This window comes from Stenella coeruleoalba (assembly GCF_951394435.1).
Source record: "Stenella coeruleoalba genome assembly, chromosome: 3".
In the NCBI taxonomy this organism is placed as follows: domain Eukaryota; kingdom Metazoa; phylum Chordata; class Mammalia; order Artiodactyla; family Delphinidae; genus Stenella; species Stenella coeruleoalba.
The window spans coordinates 35,371,006-35,392,278 of NC_137148.1; the positions used below are offsets into that span (position 1 = coordinate 35,371,006).

Below are 21,273 nucleotides of genomic sequence, written 5' to 3' on the forward strand. Positions count from 1 at the left end.
CTGACAGAGAAATAACTGGCAGCCAGCAGTTCTGTAGCTGTGACCCAAGGAAACAGCATTTCTAGAAGAAGTGCTTGTTCTTGACCACTTTAAGTATGTGTTTCATTAGGACCATCTGTTACCCTCCCGATATCATGCCTTGCCTTTTCTTTTTATTCTGCAGATTCTTCCGGGAAGCCTAAATTCACCAAGTGCCGTTCACCTGAACTAGAGACTTTTTCATGCCACTGGACAGATGGGGTTCATCACGGTTTACAGAGCCCAGGATCCATACAGCTGTTCTATATCAGAAGGTGCAGGCTTCGTGCCTTTCTGACTTTTCTCTTCTACGGACTTTCTCATTAAAACGTATTGAGTGACATGCAGGGGTAGGAACAGAAATAACCTATTTTGATGACCTAAGTGCATTCATCCATTCATTTATTCAAAGATATTAATTAAGCCCTTACTCTATGTTGGGTACTGTTTTAGGCCCTGGAGCTACAGTAGTGATTACAAAAAGATAAAGTCCCTGGTCTCATGGAGATTTGTTTCCAGTGGGGGAAGACAGACAAAAAATTTTTTTAATTAAAAAATTAAATGTCAGCTGGCAACATGGTTAAGAAAAGTAAAGCCAGAAAGAGTGTTAGCACTGTGTAAATATATGCATGTGCTTGAGAGTGTGTGAAGGTATTAGTGAGCATGTTTGTGAGTGCAAGAATGTGTGTGAGTGTGTAAAAGTGGGTACAAGTATGACTGCATGAATGTGGGAAGGTGGGTGAGTATGCACGTGTGAATATGTGTGAGAGTGTGGGGGTGTGTGGTTGTGCATGAGTGTCTGTATGTGTAAATGTGCGTGAGCATATGGGGGAGTGAACAAAGTGAGTGTGCATGAGTGTGTGTGTGTATGTCAGGAGCTCAGAAGACATCTTAAATGAGGAGGTCATCGGAGGCCTCTCTGTGGTGCATTATAGCGGAGACGTAAATGAGGTGAGAGAGGCCATGTGAGTATCTGGGGGAAAGACTGTCCAGACAGAGGAAATTGCAAGTGCAAAGGCCCTGAGGCCAATGTGGCAGGTAGGAAGAAAGCAGGAGGCCGGATGGTACAAGGTGGAAGACAGGGAGAGTAATGGGGGAGAATTCAGAGGGTTAGCAGGGCCAGACTGAGACGAGCCTTGCAGGCCATGGTGCAGCCTACTTTCTCTGTGGTGGGAAGCCATAGGGGTTTATTTTAAAGATGTGTGTTTTAAAAGACTGGTTCCTATGTAGAAAATAGACTGTGTCCCTGTTAAATTAGTTTCATTCAGTGAGGGACTATGATACTTGTCTCTTCCATTTTTACTGATGGTCCTATAAAATAACGGGAAGAGTGAAACAAAGATCTTCCAACGTGATCACCACCCGAGTCGTTCATTTCTTACCCCTCCTCACCTGGCACGATTTCCATTTCTGTTTACTCTCATGTTGTACCTTTTTGCTTTTAAAATTTTAGGCTCAAACACTCTATCATCTCCTCTTTTCCTCTTTTCTTGCCAAGATGCAAGATTAGTGGAGACCCCTGATCTGGTGGTGGTCATCTGTCCAAGGATGGTGCTTTCAATCCCCCAGAGGAGCGGGGAAAGGAAAGGTAGAGGCAGCAGGCAGTTAAGGGCATGAGCTCAGGGCCAACCATCTCGCATTTCAGCCTGGCTCCGGCCCTCGCTCAGAGAGTGGTGCTCGGCAGATTAGTCAGTCTGTCAACAATTCAGCCGCCTCATTTGCAAAATGGAGATAATAGACCTTGCCACATGGCTTCTTGTGAGGGTTCTATTAACTAATCCATGAAAAACACTTATCACTGTGCTTGGTGACAAGCCTAGTAAGGACTGAATAAATGGTAGCTGCTATTCCTATTATTGGTAGCGGGATAATAATTGAAAATAATATAGAATTCTGATTGCTGGGCTACAAAAGTGATTTTTGATTCTTTACTGCTTATGATTATTGATGTGCTATAAGACCATTTTTAATGCAGAGCTGGATGCTTAATTTGCAAATAAATACCTTGAATTAGCAACTAGGACTGGCCTTAGTCACCTTCCAGATGTGTGAGAGGTCTCTCAGATGTACCCCAAAGGGCACACAGCAATGAGACGGTTGGGCATCAAATGCACTTTTTTCCCCAGCGAGGCTGATACTGCAGAGAGGTAGGGGCCGGCTGACAAAGCTGATTTGTATACATACATTTGGACAGGAAGCTAAAATGTCTGGTAACACTTTTGAAAGGAAGCAAAAATGTCTGGTAGCGCTTTTGAATATCCTCTGAAATTATTGTTAAATGAAGAGAGATTTAGTAAGTTCAATTTTCATACTTTTGCTTCAGCAGCTTAGAGCTCAATCAAAACAAAATAGGTTATTCATATTGGCACAACTAACTAAAATAAAGAGAGAAATAGCAGTTGGGCCCACTTTATGAAAACAGATTTTCACCACCCTAATATTCACCAAATTTGAACCTGAGTAAAAAGATCCAACAGGATGCAGCCTTCACAAATATATATTTGTCCCTTACCCCATCCATCAGGGCCACATACCTTTGCCTCCAGGCCTTCTCAGCACAGCCCAGGCTTTTCAGCATCCCTGGTCCAAACCCAGCCCTGTGCCAGTAGAGATGCTACTAAAAGTGTGACGAGGTGGGGGAAAGTCTTGGATCTATTCAGAAAGACGTCATCAATTATTGTCCTAGTAGAGTTTGGGATCCCAGGGGAAGAAATTGTCACATCCTCCAACCCCCTAAGTACAACCTCATAATTAGGGCCTACCAAACTGGCAAAATCAGTGTTTTGTGTTTTCTCTATAAGCGTTGAACTATTTTGAATATCTTAGCCAAAATAACATGAGCGCCCAGCCCGGTGTCTCTGGAAAGGGGAGAATTAAGGGAATTAGGAGTATCAGGAATATACATTACCAGGACTGCACCAATTAGAGTACAGATGTGTTGCCTTCATGTTACCCACTCACACAAAGCAGAAAATACAAACGCATTTTCTGACTCTTGTCATTGTTTCTTAGAATTCAGTTCCCAGGCAACTCCTGGGACTATAGAATCATGACTCCCCGTCCTTGATACAGAGATGAGACTGTGACATGATGTCAGCCAGAGCCAGAGCACTGGAGGCGGGGAGGAGAGGGAGGGGGCTGATGCACTCCCGGCCTGGCCTTGGTAGCTAAAGCACAAGAGAATCTAAACACGTCAGGCCCAGAGCGCGGGCCCAGAGGCAGCTGCAGGCTTGGCTGGCTCTGCTCCTGGCCAGGTGAGCTGGGGGAAGAGGCAGCGAATTCAGAACAGTCTGTGCCACCCTGTGATGGAGACCGTGCCCGATTCAGCCTCTGAGCTTGGAGGGGACTCAGCAAGAATGCAAATCACAGGCCTGGCAAAAAGAGGAGCCTGTCAGCATGCTCTGCTCTCAGCCTTTTGCCTGCAGATGCCTTGTTTTCAAAGAAGTGGGCATGTGAAGACTCAGTCTCAAAGATTCTCTCTCCCCCAACCCCACCAAACCCCCTCCCCAAATTACCCCGGCTTTTGAAAAGAAAGTTTCTTTTCCATGCAAGGTGGTGGGGGAAATTAGAAAGGAGAAAGAGCAGTTTTACTTTCTTTTCTTTTTTTAAGGAATGTGTTAAATTTTAAGCCTAAAACGCATGATCTGGAGATAATGAAAACAGTTGCCCTTAGAACATAAATGATGTTGTTTTGTTTTGTTTTTTTCTCTTCCAGTTGGTTACCTTTAAGTGGAAAGCATTTCTTCTGCTCTTTATTCTGATTTTTATTGATAGGCTGTTGCTATAGTTCTCACCGGTATGTGACAAGCCAGTCTGGGAGCAAACCTAGAGCACTTAAGTGTAGGGAGTAGCTTCCATAAACGGGCTTTGGTCATCTGTAGAGAAATTCAACCCAGTGAAGGCAGGCAACAGAGCATCGGTTTTGTGAGTCCATTTGTTTTTTTGCGGTACGCGGGCCTCTCACTGTTGTGGCCTCTCCCGTTGCGGAGCACAGGCTCAGCGGCCATGGCTCACGGGCCCAGCCGCTCCATGGCATGTGGGATCTTCCCGGACCGGGGCACGAACCCGCATCCCCTGCATTGGCAGGCGGACTCTCAACCACTGCGCCACCAGGGAAGCCCCCATTTTTTTCTTCTCTAAATTTAATAGTTTAAAAAGAAGTGTTAAATATGTATTTAAAATAAAATTCAACTTCAGTTAGTGAGGGAGGGGGTTGGGAGTTGTGTTTTGAACTAGCTCTTCCGGATCTATTGTGCTTAAGATAAGTGCTTTAAGTTGTTTGTTCCGTGGAGCTAATGGGTTGGGGACAATCTAAACAGTGTTTTTCCTACAGTCCCCATGGGGACCAGGGTGCTGACAAGCCAAAGTTGAGAAACTGTGAAATACACAGAGCTAACCTCCCTATTACAACTCCAGACCTGCTAAGCACTAGAATGTTTTAATAGTCACTTTAATACTGTCAGTTATGCTAAATGCATTTGATATGTCCTTTACTATTATATGGAAGCCTCATTTCCTGGGCAATCTCTTAAACCATTCTCTTTACTGTACTCTTATTTTGTTTGAAAGCCAAGATAAAACAAACCATACCATAGTTCAATGACCCACCTATCGATAGTTCTTTTTTATCTTTTTCCTATTCTAAACACATACACACAATACACACGATTCTTCCTTCTACCCTCTACCCGCTTAATTTTCCCATCAGAGCTGAATCTCCCTCTCATCCAAGAGTATGCAGCTTCTGAGAATCTCAACCAGAAATTAAGCAACAGTTCACTGTCCATGTTAATCCCAAGTTCTTTCCAACAGCTGACAAGCAGCTGTCTCCAGGACCCCCTGATGTTACACAACTTTCCTCCTAGTGCCAAACTTGGGAAACAGCTGTAAAGAAGGAAACATGTGTCTTCTCCCAGCTCTTCATCCTGCCTTCCCACAGCCTGCAGGGTCCTTGCTGTCCACTGCTGCCCAGCACCCATCCCCCTGGGGTTGTCTGGCCTGCCACAGTCTGGCCTGCCAGCCCCAAGCACCTCAGCCGACACAAGGTCATTCCTACCCCCTTCTCCCTCAGCCACAGATTACCTGGCTTTATGTCTCCTGGACTTGTAAACCCCCTTCTCGGCCGATAGCCTAGTGAAGAGTAAGTAAATAATCAATTACCCCACCTAAGTAGCAATTCTAATTTAAGAAAGTTTTTCCCAATGATTCCATTGCCTTCTGTTCCCTCTCTTCCTTTCCCTGTTGCCATCTGTTAAACTTTTACCCATCTTCAAGATTGCTAAAAACACTACTTCCACCTTGAAGCCTTCCATGAACAGCCAGAGCAATCATTCCCTCTTCTAACTCCAGTGAGTACGATGTGTAAACACTTAGCCACACTGCTTTGTAATACAGTTTCTTGGTCATTCTCCTGAGGCAGGAGTAATTCACATGAATCCCGCATAATATCTGGCACGGTGTTTTATATATAATCAATGCTTATGAAATATCAGTATACTGAATAAAGGAGACAAAAAAAGAAAGTACTCGGATGGTAATTTCTGAGTCGTCTTCTAGCCTGAAGGTAGTGATCAAGTCTTATTAATCATTATAGCCACACAGTGCTAGTGCCAGCTATCATGCTTACATACTGCTTGCATTGGAGACACCCAGTGATGGCTTGCTGAATTCAGTCATTCAGTCAGGCAAGCAGATGGGAAATGGGAGGAGAGCTGTGTCACATTGTCTCACATGTTTGCTCAGTTCCTGCTGGGATGGACTTGAGTCTGAGCGATCTTTGGATTGCTCTGCATTTTTGTTCAGGTCCCCTTTAGCAGCTGATCAGGGAATATCCTTTCCCCAAACTGACGTCCTCCCACAGTGAACTTCCTGGCATCTCTTTTTTCTTCGACACACATCCTGCTGTTGTTCTAAGTCATCTGGGTAAATGATGCTTTCTGTAGACTGGGATAGAGGTGAATAACTCTATGGTAGAATTTAAATATGGAGATGTAGCTTTTCTGATTTCTTCAGTGTTCTCCATGTGTCCATCTATCCCTCATGACTTGTTTTGTTTGTTCTTATCTGATCGAAGATATAGGAAAAGATGAACTTGTTCTTTGTAGAGAAACCAAAAAAGGAACTGCTGGCAAACACATTGATTCAGTTCAGCCCATTTTTGTTTTCCTTTTTTTGATATTATAATTAAATGTCCATTTCTATTTACAAAATGGAGAAGAAAAATGCTTTCTCAGTTTGGAGAATTTTTTTTAATTTCTGGGTCCATGGCTTTTGTCTCTTTTATGAGTAGAGGGGAAAATCCTAGGACTCCCATGTTTCTTAAAGGTTACCTGGATGTCCAGCATGTTTGAAATGTTCCCGTGGCTCTTCATGTAATTAAGGAAAAAAAATCAGGAGAATGGGAAGGAGTTCGAGGCAACAGGAAACCATCCCCCCCAAACAATGGACAGCTTTGGGGAGATGGACACAGGATGCAGCAGTTCAGAGTAGGGCGGTAGCCAATTGTCCACTTCAGGGCCACCCAAATCTCCATGTCACTCAGCCTGCAGAACACCATCCATGTGCTGCCTCAGCTTCTTCCACCATGAGTTGGGGGAATACCCAGGTTTAAAGACTCAGCTATTCTCTGGGAATCTCTATAGTTTGGGGGTTGACTCTCCGCAGTATTTTAATAAAGGAACATTTTTAAACCTTCGTAAGCCTGAGAACCCTCATCTGCAGAATGGGGGTAATGAAGTACCTACCAATAAATCACTTAATTTAGGAGCTGGTTCATTATACACAGTCAATGAAGGGATGCTTTTGGTATAGGCAGAAGTACCAAATGGCCTTCTATCGGTCTACAGACACTGATCATCAGTCCACAGATGTGCTACTTCTTGGAAATGGTGCCACTAAGATACTTGCTCATAACATAGTCGTGTCCCAATTTATTGACTCTGACTGCCAAGCACCTTGCTTTGGCTTAAGCTATGGCATGATTTGGGGGAACAATTCATCCTTTTTTACCCTCCATTTCAGGAGCACTCAAGAATGGACTCAAGAATGGAAAGAATGCCCCGATTATGTCTCTGCTGGAGAAAACAGCTGTTACTTTAATTCATCTTATACCTCCATTTGGATCCCCTACTGTATCAAGCTAACTAGCAATGGCGATACTGTGGATCAAAAGTGTTTCTCTGTTGAGGAAATAGGTAAATCACAGGTTTGTGTTTTATTTGACATGGCTTTAGATTAAATAAGTGGGGAAGGCTGCAAAGTCCAAGTGTATGCAAATAGGAAGACTGTGTCATTGCACTCTGTAGAGGGATGGCGGTCTCCTTTACAGTGCATGGGATCAGCTGGTGAACAAGAGAGAAAGGGCAGAGGGAGCTTGGGTTGGCTCTAACATGAAAGAAATCTGGCAGTAAATGTTGTAAAGAAAAGAATAGGAGTCTTATGGAGTCTTTTCCTTGAGAAGGTCGCTAAAGCTGGATTGTATTCTTGTGTGCCGCTGCAAGGGACAAACTCAACGCACTCTTAAGATTCCTTCTCTCCTAATGATTTGGTATGATTATTATATTCTGATCTACTGAAATACATTGGCCTTGATCTCTGTCACTGCTATAATAAAAGCCTAGATTTTCTTTACCACAAGGCATAATCATTCTGGAATTTTACATGGACAGAACAGCCAAAATCAGTTTAAAGACATGTTTATAAGATCTCAAAACAAACACTGGAGGTAATCAGCTCAGTGAACGAAGTGAAAGTTCCAAGCAGCGTATCCCTTGCGCATCATGTGGACACAGGGGAAATGAAACAAAACAAACAACCATAATTGGAATATTCATGTTTATACTATAATAGTATAAACAGCTAAATAGAAAGAATCAAAGAAGGACCATGAGTAGCTGATGTTGGTGCCTCAGATCTATCCACAAAGCTCATTTGTTGCTTATAGGAATTCCTTGGAGCCTCTCTCAGACGTGTTGTTCTTGTGTGTGGTTTCCCAGGCATCAGCAGACTGGAAGAGACAGAGAGAGTGTGGGTAGAAGTTGCAGATGGAAACAAGTAAATCTGATAGCCTGACTTTGAGGGAGAAGATTGAGAAAACTGTACCACGCAGAAAAGAGAACCCAATTATACGGTTTAGAGGAACTATTCGTACATATGCCCTAACGTCAATAGATGTAGCTGTCTAGTGGCTAAATGGGTAGTAGAAAGACTACTGTGTCAAGACCCGTGTTCTAACCCTGTCCCTGCCAAGTGCCACGAGCCGGGCCCTGTGCTGGGTGTGTTGGCTACAGAACGAGTAAGACGCAGTCAAGTAGGGAAATCAGGCAGGTTAACAAGTAATTGTGATACAGCACAATAGGTGCCGGACTCAAGGTGTGTGGAATGCACAGCAAGCCAAGGTTGTGGCCAGAGGTGGGAATGATTGACTGGGCCCGAGGGTAGAGAAAGGGCTGCACAGAGATGGTGACTAGTTCAGTTACTTCTTAAAGCATCAGCAGGAGTTGCCAGTTATACAAGATGGACTGTGTCTTCCAACAGCGACTAAGTTCCAAAAGTGACAAACAGCACAGAATGTTCACAGACTCGGGAGCAGTTTGGCAGGCCTGACTCGCTGGCCAGAGAAATCATCAATTGATCTTGTGTACCCCACAGAGGAATTTGGACTTTACCTTACTGCCCAGGGGTACATTTGAGGATGCTTAAGCAGGGAAATGACCTCAGGATATTTATTGCTAACCCTTACAAAGCATTTACCATAGATCAGGTATGATCACTGTGTGAGATAGGTTCTATTATAATCCCCATTTTACAGATGATGAAACTGATCCCCAAAGCAGGGGATCAATGACTAGCTCAAGGTCAGACAGCTGGTAGGCAGAGCTGAGATTCAAACCTAAGCAGCATAGCTCCAGAGCCCATGCTCTTAACCTCAAAGCCATACAGCATGGTACTATTGTCTCAGGGGAATTCGTCTTGCTGCAGTGTAGAGGGTAGATTGGAATAGCACAGACTAGAGGTATGGGGATTAGAAGACTTTGTGATAATCAAGGCAAAAGATGATGACGGGCAGAGTTACCATGAAAGCAGGTAGGGAGGGAGCTGAGAGTGAGAGACAACAAAGAACCGAGGTGAACCTAGATCTGAAGATGACAGCCACAAGCCTCAGCTTCCTCATGTATTATGAATGTATTCTACTAGACCTCACAGGGCTCGTCTTTGGATTTAAAGTCATATTACTTAGGCATCTGTCATTCATTCAGTTTATTCAGCCAATCGTTGAGTCTCTTCCTTAGACCAGGCAGTGTTCTAGGTGCTGGGGACAGAAAACGTCTGCCCTAGTGGGACATTTTCCCAGTGAGGGTGGAAAGAGACCATGCTGGGAAGAGAGGTAACATCGGGAGGGAGAAAAGCATGCTGGAGAGGTTGCACTGGTAGCGTTATCAGACACGGCTTCACCGAGACAGCGACACTTGAGTGAAGAAGGAAATGAGAGAACAGTCACGTGTCCACCTGAGGGAAGAGGGCACAGGAAGGGTAAAGATCCTGGAGCGGGAGCATGCCTTTGCTCTCTCAAGGAACAGCATGGGGTAGCGAGGGGATACACAGAGAGCGAGGAGGCGCGTGGTCATAGACCAGATCCCAGAGGTCAGAGGGTCAAGGCTAAGGTACCCTTTAAGCCATGTGTGACTTTGGCTTTCATCTGAAGTGAGATAGGAAGCCTTTGGAAGGCTTTAAATGATGAGTGATATGACCTAACTTAAGATGACCACCATGTCCACAGTATTGAGGGCTGTGTTGAGAATAGACTGAAGGGGGACAAGGACCACAGGAAGAGACTAGTTGGGAGGCTAATGCAGCAACAACAACAACAACAAAAAAAAATGATAATGGCTAGGACCAGGTTAGAGCCATGCAGCTGATGAGAAGTGGGTGGATTTGGGGAGTATCTTGGAAGTACAGCTGACAGAATGTGGGATGGTGAAAAAAAAGATGAGTCCAGGGGCTTCCCTGGTGGCGCAGTGGTTGAGAGTCCGCCTGCCGATGCAGGGGGAAGATCCCACATGCCGCGGAGCGGCTGGGCCCGTGAGCCATGGCCGCTGAGCCTGCGCGTCCGGAGCCTGTGCTCTGCAATAGGAGAGGCCACAACAGTGAGAGGCCCGCGTACCGCAAAAAAAAAAAAAAAAAAAAAAGATGAGTCCGGGAAGAGTTGAATTTTTATCCTGAGCAACTGGAGGAATGGAGTCGCCATTAACAGAACCAGGGAAGGTAGAAGAGGAGCAAGCTTCAGGCAGAAGACTTGCCTTTGAATGCATTCAGTTTCAGATGCTTTTTAAGTATCTCAGAGTGTTTCTCACACTGTGATGTGTCAACTAAGGCACCTAGAAATAAGCATAAAAGTAAGGAAGAGGTGATTATTATGCTCGTAACGGTGGTACTGAGCCTTCTCAAAAAGGACCCAGTTCTATATCCTCTATTTAAAGTAGGAAGATTTGTAAGATGCAAAATGAGTAATAGGTTGGAGACAACTTTGCATTAAAAACATTTTTATAGTTCAGTCATATAAAGGGTTAAGCTTTGGTTTTCAGAATTCATCAGTCCCCAACAAATCCAGAAAGATGAGGTATAACTATCATGATGTGGGTAGCTTAGCTATTTTGCAAATCCCTTCAATTTAATTTCCAAAATGTGGTCATGATTAGTCAAATTGGGACTTTCTCATTTTTTATAAAGTAGTATCCACTCCACAGTGGTCAGTAGCATGCAGTTAAGTAAAACACAGAAAACACTGATTCATTACCATTTGAGAGAGCAGTGTAATGCCTTCATTTTATATCTGAAGAAATGATCACATGTGGCTAGGAAGACAAGCTAAGGAGTATTTACTGAGTGTTTGGAAGGAGTGTGCTTCTGTAGCCGTACAGAAGTGGCAAAGACAAGAAATGAGAAAGAAAATAAGAAAGATCTTGCCCCAGGTCACATACAGCTTGGAAGAAAAAAGATTTCTCCACCCCTAGTTCCAAAACAGCGACATGTTTAAATACCATAGATCTTTCTGACTCTCTCTTCCTTCAGTTCTGAGTTAAAGTGAATTCCTTTGCCAAAATCCCAAAGTATTAATCCTACCAGAGCCAAAAGAAGTGTAAAACATGGCAAATCTTTAAGAATAGCTATAGATCAGATTTTAAACTCAAAAAGAAGTTTTTTATAGGGGCTTTTTTTTTAAGTTAAAAACAGATCATCCTTAAGTTAAAAACAGATCATCCTTAAGTTAAAAAATGATTCACTTTGTTGTAAAGCAGAAACTAACACACCATCGTAAACCAATTATACTCCAATAAAGATGTTAAAAAAAATGATACTGTCCCATAAAGTGGGAATATTGGAAGAATTAAGAGTTTGAATAATAAAAATGTATAAAGTAACAGTCTCTTCGGAAGAAAGCATTCCACTAATATCGAGCTGTGTCTGTGTACTAATTCTCTGTTGAAATGCCCAGTGCAACCAGATCCACCCATTGGCCTCAACTGGACTTTACTGAACATCAGTTTAACAGGGATTCATGCAGATATCCAAGTGAGATGGGAACCACCACCAAATGCAGATGTTCAGAAGGGGTGGATAGTCCTGGAATATGAACTGCAATACAAAGAAGTAAATGAGACCCAGTGGAAAATGGTAAGATATCATTACATCTCACATTTAAAAATCCTTTGACTTTTCTTCTCTTTAGTTTAACAACCCCCTCTCATTTATAGACTTCCTTTTGACTTAATACCACATGCCCATGCTATATGCTCTCTAATTTCTTATTTGAGAAAAATGGATATAATCAGTAAAATATCATCTTGGAATTCTTTAAGACAGCAAATGCTTACATGGAGTTTTATACAGAAACCTATGGAAGGAAAGGAAAACTATATTTCCCCAGTCATCATTGGTATCCAGTTGAACTTCAGAACAATATCGTGCACTGTAGCCACTTAGCTGCCTTTGAGGGTGTGGCTAAACATGGGAAGGGTTATGATCAAGGTCAACAGTGAGCTGTGGCTAAATATTCTCCCATGATTTTAGTTGCTACTCTTCACCAGACCCCCATTAAAATAAGTTCTTGAGTGACTCCAGGAGGGAAACAGAGGGGGAGGGAATCGATCCCCTAGAGGTTTCAGAAGGATGTTTTGTTACATACCTCAAGGGAGAATCAAGCTAAGAGGTTTTTAATGTAAGCAAGTGGCATGGTACTGGTTGACCTCTGAACCCCACACTTCCTTGCCAAGTGTATGGGAACTGGGCACTTCGATAAAGTCCACATGGCGCACAACAAGAAGAAACCAGGATTATCATGCTGCTCCCAATGTAACCAATTCTAAATCAGTCTAGCCACAGCCACAGGCCTGGCCAAGCCAAGTGGTTTCTGGCTGGTCACCAGGTCGTGCCCAGCAGCCCCGCACAGCCTCACTCGCAGAATTTTGAGACACCGGGCCCTGTCCATTCAGTGAACTGCTGAGGAAGAAGCCAGTTTTGTCATTAGAGGAAAGTTAAGTTTAGAGCAGCTGTGCACAGTTAAGTATTGGGCTTCAAGGTTCTCAAAATTAAAATTAAACCATTTTAATTTAGATATCTGTTCCATAACTTGGTGCAGAAAAGCTTGGCTGGATGCTGAGTCAAACAAGGCTTTCTAAATTCAAGCTTCAGTCAAACATTTGTTCAGCAACCAGGTATTGAAATAACTACCGTGCATGAGGCACGGTGCTAGGCACCCCAGGGCAGCAGTTCCCAAAGTGTAAACTTTGGACCCCTGAGGGTCCCTGGGACCCTTTCAGGGAGTCCACAAGCTCAAGACTATTTTCATGATAATACTAGAATGTTCTTTCCTTTTTTCACCGTGTCGAGATTTACACAGATGGTACAAACACAATGGTGGAAACACTGCTGCTGCCTTAGCACGAATCAAGGCAGTAATTCCAAATCGTACTGACAGTCACTGTATTCTTCACCACCATGCACTCATAGTTAAGAAGCAGTGAGCAGGGCTGGGGGGAGGTGGCTTCACATAAGAATGTCCTCGATGAAGCTGCATATATTATTAATTTTATTAAATCACGACTTCTGAATATGTAGCTTTTTAATCTTCTGTGTGACACATGGGAAGTACACCTAAAGCACTGCAGCTACATACTGAGGTGTGGTTGGTTATCTTGAGAAAAGGCATGTAAACACCTGAGTTGCCTGCTAGAACTAGCTGCTTTTTGCTTGGAATACCATTTTTACTTTGAAAGAATAACTGATAAACAGCTGGATGGCTTTTCATATTTGAGTTGGCAAATCCTTGGCAACATTTCTTGAAAAAGTGAACTTAACACTTAAGAAAAACAATTGACAGTATTTGTTGCCAAGGAGAAAATTTGAGCTTTCAAGGTTAAATTCGAATTTTGGAAAACTTGCCATCTGCAGCTGTGAGCTTGATAGCTTCCCCAACCTTTGAAGATCTCCTAATGAGATCAACGGTGATATAAGCAAAAGTGAGGTTTTTTTAAAATATTTATAGTGAAATGTGTGAACATTTAGAAAATCTGCATAACTCAGTGAACAATATTTTCCAAATGACCAGTACGTACTGTAACCAAAACCACACATGGGGAAATGATCCATTCAAAGTACTAGATGGAATGGTGGATTTTAATATAATGAAGTATGAAAGGTTCATTGATAGAGTTTCAGATTCCACATTGCAACTAACCTTTAAGAAAATACCACTTACTGAGTTTTTTTGTTGGTGTTAAAGAAGAATATATACAATCATCTGAAAAGAGTATTAAAATATCTCTTCCATTTTCTAACTATATATCTGTGAGACCAAGTTTTATTTATGCACTTCAACCAAAACAACACATCCTAGCAGTTTTAATTCAGAGACAGTTGTAAAAATACAGCCATTAAGCCAGATATTAAAGAGATTAGCAAAAATGTAAAACAATGTCATTTTTCTCACTATAATTTTATTCTTTCAGAAAGTACAATAATTTTTATAAAAATGTTAACGTAAAATCTATTATTTTAATTTTGAAATTAGTATTTTTAAAATTCTCATTTTCAGTTTCTAGTATGGTAAATAGTGAAAGTTATAACCCAAAAAAACCAAAATCTTTCGGATTCTCAATCATTTTTAAGAGTGTGGAGGAGACCTGAAACAAAAAAAGTTTGACACCCTAGAAAAAGCAAAGATGTAAATCAGAACATTAGCACACAAACTGAGTGCTGATAGTTTGAACACAGAAAGTCCATGGCCTGTAGTTCTGTCCCAGGTGAGGCACTGATAGGAATCACACACTCTGAGCCAGATGCGTGGGAGCATGGGACTCCGTCGACCATTCAGGGCTGCATCCCAACTTGGCTTTGCGGCACTTTTCATTGCACCCCTGCTGAATCTCATCAGATAAGTCCAAAGGGGTCAATTAACTTTTACTTTACTTACCTTTTATAAATGAAGTTACACATTCATGATATTTATAAGTTTGGTAATTTGCAAGGTATCTCAGAATTGTCATGAGTATCAAGGGCCCATCTATAGAATTGACCTCTCTTGAAGAACTTACATTCTACTTGGTTATGAGAACAAGAGGCATAAGCATAAAAAGAAGAGAGGGTTGTAAGTCAAGGGGGAAAAGGCTAATGTTTGATGCTTGTATCAGGAATTCATGTTACATTTGACAATATTGAATTTGGTATTACTATGCCCATTTTTAATTTATGAAACACATTTTGAATATAAAAGTAATTCTAATGACCATGTAGTTGCTTACAACTATTTACCTGCTAAACCAAGTTAAGAATTTGTTGGTTTTTATTTTTTTTTTTAAGACTTAATGGGTGGCGTAGAATTATCCACAATGTGTTGGCCATCTCTTGAGTACCCACTATATACCTGGTATTGTGCTGGGCTTTGGAAATGTAAAGAAAATGAAGGCATCGTTTGCCCCCAGGGAATTTGCAGTATAATATAGAAATTAGAGCAATGAATTAAAAGAAGTAATATGTGTACTACCTGGCAGGATGGAGTAGGGATAATTGCCAGAAGAGGCTTCTTAGAATATCAGCAGTACTTGCACTGAGAATTAGCCAAGAATAGGCTTTCCCTTATAGGAAGGTGGCAGGGAGCAGGGCGGGTATTAGGAGGCCTGTGAGCAAATTTGAGTTTGGTGTGGCTGGTGTGGAAGGGTGAGGGAAGATGGAGAGGGGGCTATGGGTCGAATGGCCGAGGGTCCCTTTTTGGTTTTGTTATTAATGAAATCTGTAAAGAAATAGTACTGGTGACAGTGACAGAGAAATGAGGGCTTCAAGAATGGAAACATAGGCTTTTTAAAATAGTTTAAGAAAAATAATAAAATGAATTTAATATTCAGAAGCATTTTAGGTATACAAATATTCCATATATTAAGCATCTATAAAAGATGCAAACCAACCATTCTGTGTACATAGGAGAAAAAAAGAGGTACTTTGTGAGTAGAAACTAACTGAGGTGAAGGGAAATTTGTTTTAGAAGCTGAAGGCCCAGGCTCTGACTTAATAAAACAAATTATGAGAATCTTATTTATGTGATAAAACCCATGCTGTTGAAGAAGAGAATGTTCCTAATTTTCTATAAACAGGAACAAGATGTTCTACCCAAAAACACAAGAAAACCACATATTGTGTACCTGCTTTGAATATGTGACTTGGAGGAAAACACCATCATTAGTTGTGTCTAACCTCTTTGATAGCAACATGTCTTAAAGGTCTAATAGCCTCACCTACCCTTCCCTGGGAAGGTAAAGGAACATCCTGGCCTTCAGGGTTGTGGAATCCTGTTGGTTGTTACCAAAGGCCTCCAGTGACTTTTCTTCACAAATTTTGAATAGCAAACTATTTTGAGGTGGCTTTAAGCCTTCTAGAGCAAGCTGATAGAATTGTTTGAAAGTTTAATTAAGACAACTATGATTTTTCTAGGACACTTTCCAATTCTGTGATCATATGAATGACTACCCAGGATTTCCAAAGAACAGATACAGATATAGGAAATATGTGTTTCTTTCTGTTCTGATGTCTTTATATAAGAATGTAATATCCCAAAGGGTAGGCAGTGTATCTGTAATCTTTATAATTCTGCCATTCACTATAATTCTATTATGCTTTGATCTTAGTAGAATATCTGACAGCCTAATGCAAAGATATAGCTGCATTTCTTTAAACAAGTCTATCCTATCTTTGTGTTTATACCAAAATAAATTTGAAGACTACTCCCCATTTAACAAAATGATTCTTTTTTTACCATTTTTTAATTGAAGTATAGTTAATTTACAATGTTGTGTTACTAAGTTATTTGCCTTGATCTTTCTCTAAATAGCAAACTCCACCAGCGCATTTTAAAACATTGCCTACTTTACAGAAATTCATTTTGAATACGAATGTAGAAACACCTCATAGAGCTTATTGCATTGAGTTGTTGACTCTCTAACCAGTAAGTTTTATATTTTGTCTTGAAAGATGGACCCTGTATTGTCAACATCAGTTCCAGTGTACTCATTGAGACTGGATAAAGAGTATGAAGTGCGTGTGAGATCCAGACAACGAAACTCTGAAAAATATGGCGAGTTCAGTGAGGTGCTCTTTGTAACACTTCCTCAGATGAGACCGTTTGCATGTGAAGAAGGTAAACCTAAGAGATTAAGATGGAAGCCAACGTGGTTTTTGTCAATATACAGGGATTGTTAGGGTGTTGTCCAGATCAAGATACATTAGCATCAATTGTCAGGATGAGGGACCTTGAGTTCACTGCCTGTAACAGGTACTCTCCATTACAAAAGAGGAAGGAGGATTTCATTTTTGAATTATTCAGGAAAAGTCATGGGGTAGGTGCAAGTTAAAGAGCAGAAGATACACTAAGCTATTGATGGAGGGGGTGGGGTATCTCTGGATAACAGAATTTCAGGTGATTCTTTTCTTCATTTCTTTATTTCCTTGTTTCTGTATTTCTAGTATTTTCTATGAGTTTGTTTTGCACTTATAGTCAGAAAAAAATGTTTCTCATATACACACACAGTGAAGAAATTCTGAATCTGGATGGATGCCTGTCTATGTGGCATCTTAGAGAATTCCTAATATTGAGTCAGCATAAGTAGTCAATGGCAGGTGTTTATTGGTTTTAGAAAGTTTGGGTGCGGCTTTTACCTGGAGGAAGGCTTAATAAATCGTGTGCTAGATACGCTCAAGAGTGACAAGGAATATTTGAAGATCCTATATAAAAGAAATATAAACATATAGTTTAAAGAAATGAGATCTATGAATTCAGAATAAAAGAATTTAAATTTTTGGATACAGAAATAAAGAAGGCTGCTTAACAATGAATAGTAAGTGTATAAAGTATTATCACTCCCAAATGGGAATTGGCTATAACTCATCCCCATTAAAAACAGAAGGTTTACAGTGCCACATGAGGGTCTGAGGTTTGTTAACGAAACAATCACAAGCTACAGAGAAATTAAATTTATATTTCTGCACTTCCAGTACAGGTAGAATCCGTGATACTATATAACACAAATGAAAATGTCTATAGCACCATCTTTTCTACACTCTATTCAACAGACTTGTTGTTTCAAATGATACTTGATACAATGAAATTCAGGTTAAAAGCACATTTGCCACATGCCCTTTAACCTTATTGTGATGGCATTTAATTCCTTAACAAAAACATTTTTTAAACAAGCTTTTCTTCTCTGTTAAAAAAGAAAAAAATTAAACTCGCTTTCTATTATGTTCCTGAGTATATCATTGATATAAAATTATAGGTACCACAACATACAAAAAAATGATATTCTTTCCCCCACTAATTCTTTATAATATGCCTAATGTCTCCCTTGGGGCTTTTAATAACTGAATAAGAAAATAAATAAAATATTACAGCATAAAAGCCTACTTTCATAAAGAACGTTAAGGTAAATTCCACCTTAAAAGCAGTCAACCTCTGCCACTGCGGCACTTGTTCTTGAGAAATGAAATAGAAGTTTTACAGACGCCCACAAATTTGCTACAAATTATACTAAAATCTAAAGATGGGAGTCCTAGTACTGATCTTCTTCTGTCAAACAATATTTTTTAAGCATATTTTAAGCAATATTTAAGCAGAAAATGTATGCCCTGCATGTCTAAAAAGTTTCAGTAATGATTCAAAAGTAAAACTTTGATGGATCCTCAATCTGGAGGATAAAAAATATCACCACACCTTTAAAAAAAAAAAAGAACCAAGTGGACATTACTTAGGAAAAGTAGTATATTAACAGGCATCAATTTTTCCTAGAGCTGAAGCATTTTAATGACATACCCTGAATACATAAGGTGCTTAAAGCAGTTTGTTTGTATAAACATGGATTGTGCTTAAACTGTATGCTGTTTCTTTACTTTGATTTTCTTTTTTTGGTACATGAAAGGATCTGAGGAAGTGGATAGATGTGTTCTTGGAACAGAAAATACTCCTAAGTCATTGCAGTCTATTTCAGTGGTTATCAAATGAAATCACTGACTCTACTAGATGAATACAAAGTAGGAAGTTTTTTTATGTGGAACAGGAGAGTGAAATGTAAACTTCAACTATTCATAGTTCTGTGAGTGAGATGTTGTTCTTATGTTTTTCAGATTTCCGGTTTCCATGGTTCTTATTTATTATCTTTGGAACATTTGGACTAATGGTGACATTATTTTTATGCATATTTTCTAAACAACAAAGGTAAGTGTGATATAACATACTTTGATATGTTTTTGCCAGTTATTTAGCAAACATACATGTTTCCATTTATTGTTTGATGTTTTCTTTTGTGAATCATGAGTGAAATATTTCAACCCAGTGAAACGTTATGTCCAGTTATACATTTACCACTTTGTTGTGTTCATCATAGAGACATCACAGGTCTCAGTTCTATCTGGAAAGTTGCATAGGACATTAAGAGGCTGAGGCTAGTGACTATACACCTTGTGATATGTACCTCCTCAAAGTTCTGAAAAAATTGGCTCATTTATTCCAGGACCATAAGGCAGCAGTGAGGCTTTGGCTGAGTCTGACACAGTCCTAATGTAAGAGGAAATTTAAGTGGTAAACTAAAGCACCTAGATAATTCAATCTAATAAAACCTTTTTTGACTTCATATGATGATGATTTTAAGTAAATTTGGGTTTTATTGAAATTGCTTGGATAGTTATGATTTGGTATTTCATCTGCTTTTGTCAACACAGATAAAATTCTAAGCTTGAAGAGATTCCATTCTGCATTCTCTTGCAGTCAAAAGGCAGGTTCCAGTTATTATTCTGCCACTGCTGTTTAATCTCATTTGAGTCCCTTAATCTCTCTAGGCCTCCATGTTCTCATGGGTAATTTGAGGGTGTTGGATTATATGACCTTTAAATTTCCCTTAAGCTGTAAAGGCTAATTATTCTATTTTCATTCTTGAAAGAAACTCAGTACAGACTACAGGAACTTTTAATACAAAACATAGGAAAAGTTACTGGTACTGGTCGCCAGTTTTCTTACATTTAGAATATTTTTTTTTAAACGTCTTTATCAGAGTATAATTGCTTTACAATGGTGTGTTAGTTTCTGCTGTATAACAAAGTGAATCAGCTATATGCATATGTATATCCCCATATCTCCTCCCTCTTGCGTCTCCCTCCCTCCCACCCTCCCTATATCCCACCCCGCTAGGTCACAAAGCACCGAGCTGATCTCCCTGTGCTATGCGGCTGCTTCCCACTAGCTATCTATTTTACATTTGGTAGTGTATATAAGTCCATGCCACTCTCTCGCTTCGTCCCAGCTTACCCTTACCCCTCCCCATGTCCTCAAGTCCATTCTCTATGTCTGCATCTTTATTCCTGTCCTGCCCCTAGGTTCTTCAGAACCTTTTTTTTTTTTAGATTCCATATATGTGTGTTAGCATACGGTATTTGTTTTCCTCTTTCTGACTTACTTCACTCTGTAGGACAGACTCTAGGTCCATCCACCTCACTACAAATAACTCAGTTTCATGTCTTTTTATGGCTGAGTAGTATGCCATTGTATATATGTGCCACATCTTCTTTATCCATTCATCCGATGATGGACACTTAGGTTGTTTCTATCTCCTGGCTATTGTAAATAGAGCTGCAATGAACATTGTGGTACAGACTCTTTTTGAATTATGGTTTTCTCAGGGTATATGCCCAGTAGTGGGATTACTGGGTCATATGGTAGTTTAGAATATTCTTTAAGTCCCATGGGTTAATCTTGCCCCTTCTCCTAGAATTAGGGTAGCTAACACTCTGTTTGCCTGAGACTTCCCTGGTTTTAGCACTGAAAGTCCTGTGTCCAGGCAAACCAAGACAGTTGGTTACTCTAGCTAGGACTAAAGACAAGTCTCCAGGTGAAGCCAAGACGCATCTACAAATCAGAATAGGATCTATGTGAATATATTGTAAACGCTTTTTAATTTGTATTTTGAAGCTGTATAGTATTTGTAAACATCAAAATAGAGTTTCAGTAGAGAGAAGAATTCTCAGAATTCTAGAGTTCCAGAGTGTCAAGCATGCTAAAAGTCTCCAAGTGAATGTAGGAAGGGTTAATCTCCAATTTTATAATGTAAGCTCAGGAGAAAACAAAATTCCCTCTGTAGAATTTTATTTTCTATCTAACTTTCTAGCAACATTACTATCTTAGAAATACAAGTATTATAAAGCAGGATAACACACTTTTCAATTGTGGGGGGGGAGTTAGTAAATAAGTAAATAATTATTTAGAATTTTAAGTAATTTATATATTTAAGCAATGCCAACAGCAAAGGAGTCAAATTATTCTGTTGATTAATTTGAATTCACTGATCTGTACAGTTAGGCGATGGGCTAATTTATGTGTACCTGCAGTAGATAAACCCACTATGTACATAACGGAATTTACTTTTAACATTAGTTGTCAATTTCGAGTCATCATGAAGACCAAGCAAATTTGTTATGTTGCTTAAAATTACATTAGTTAACAATATTTGAAAGAAAAAATAATCCTCCAAATACAATTTCAAAGGAAATATATTAACCTTTGTCTAAAAGAGTGTTTTCTATGAATAATGAAGTTCTTAACTATGACGCTTGGTCAAAATCACCAAATTGGGAAAAATTTTGGAAATTTGTACTGCCAAATTTCCTGTTCTAAATTAAGTTTTCCGTGGAAAACAATTAACCTTTCTTTTTTCACGTACCCATAAA

The 21,273-nt window shown here is 40.2% G+C and overlaps 1 protein-coding gene across 5 annotated transcripts in view; it reads left to right on the plus strand.

Annotated features, from left to right (window-relative positions):
- The window catches only part of GHR (growth hormone receptor), a gene marked incomplete at its 3' end in the record, with an annotated part of 275,896 nt that overhangs the window by 240,620 nt on the left and 14,003 nt on the right, over positions 1–21,273 (plus strand). For 4 of the 5 annotated variants that reach the window (XM_079915975.1, XM_079915974.1, XM_079915976.1 and 1 more), the window contains 5 exons: positions 164–293; positions 7,039–7,211; positions 11,513–11,691; positions 16,537–16,702; positions 18,682–18,772. In XM_079915975.1, coding sequence (XP_079772101.1) covers positions 164–293; positions 7,039–7,211; positions 11,513–11,691; positions 16,537–16,702; positions 18,682–18,772 — 739 coding nt within the window. Of the gene's footprint in view, positions 1–163; positions 294–7,038; positions 7,212–11,512; positions 11,692–16,536; positions 16,703–18,681; positions 18,777–21,273 lie in introns of those variants that run through there. The other variant, XM_079915978.1, reaches the window with a different exon arrangement.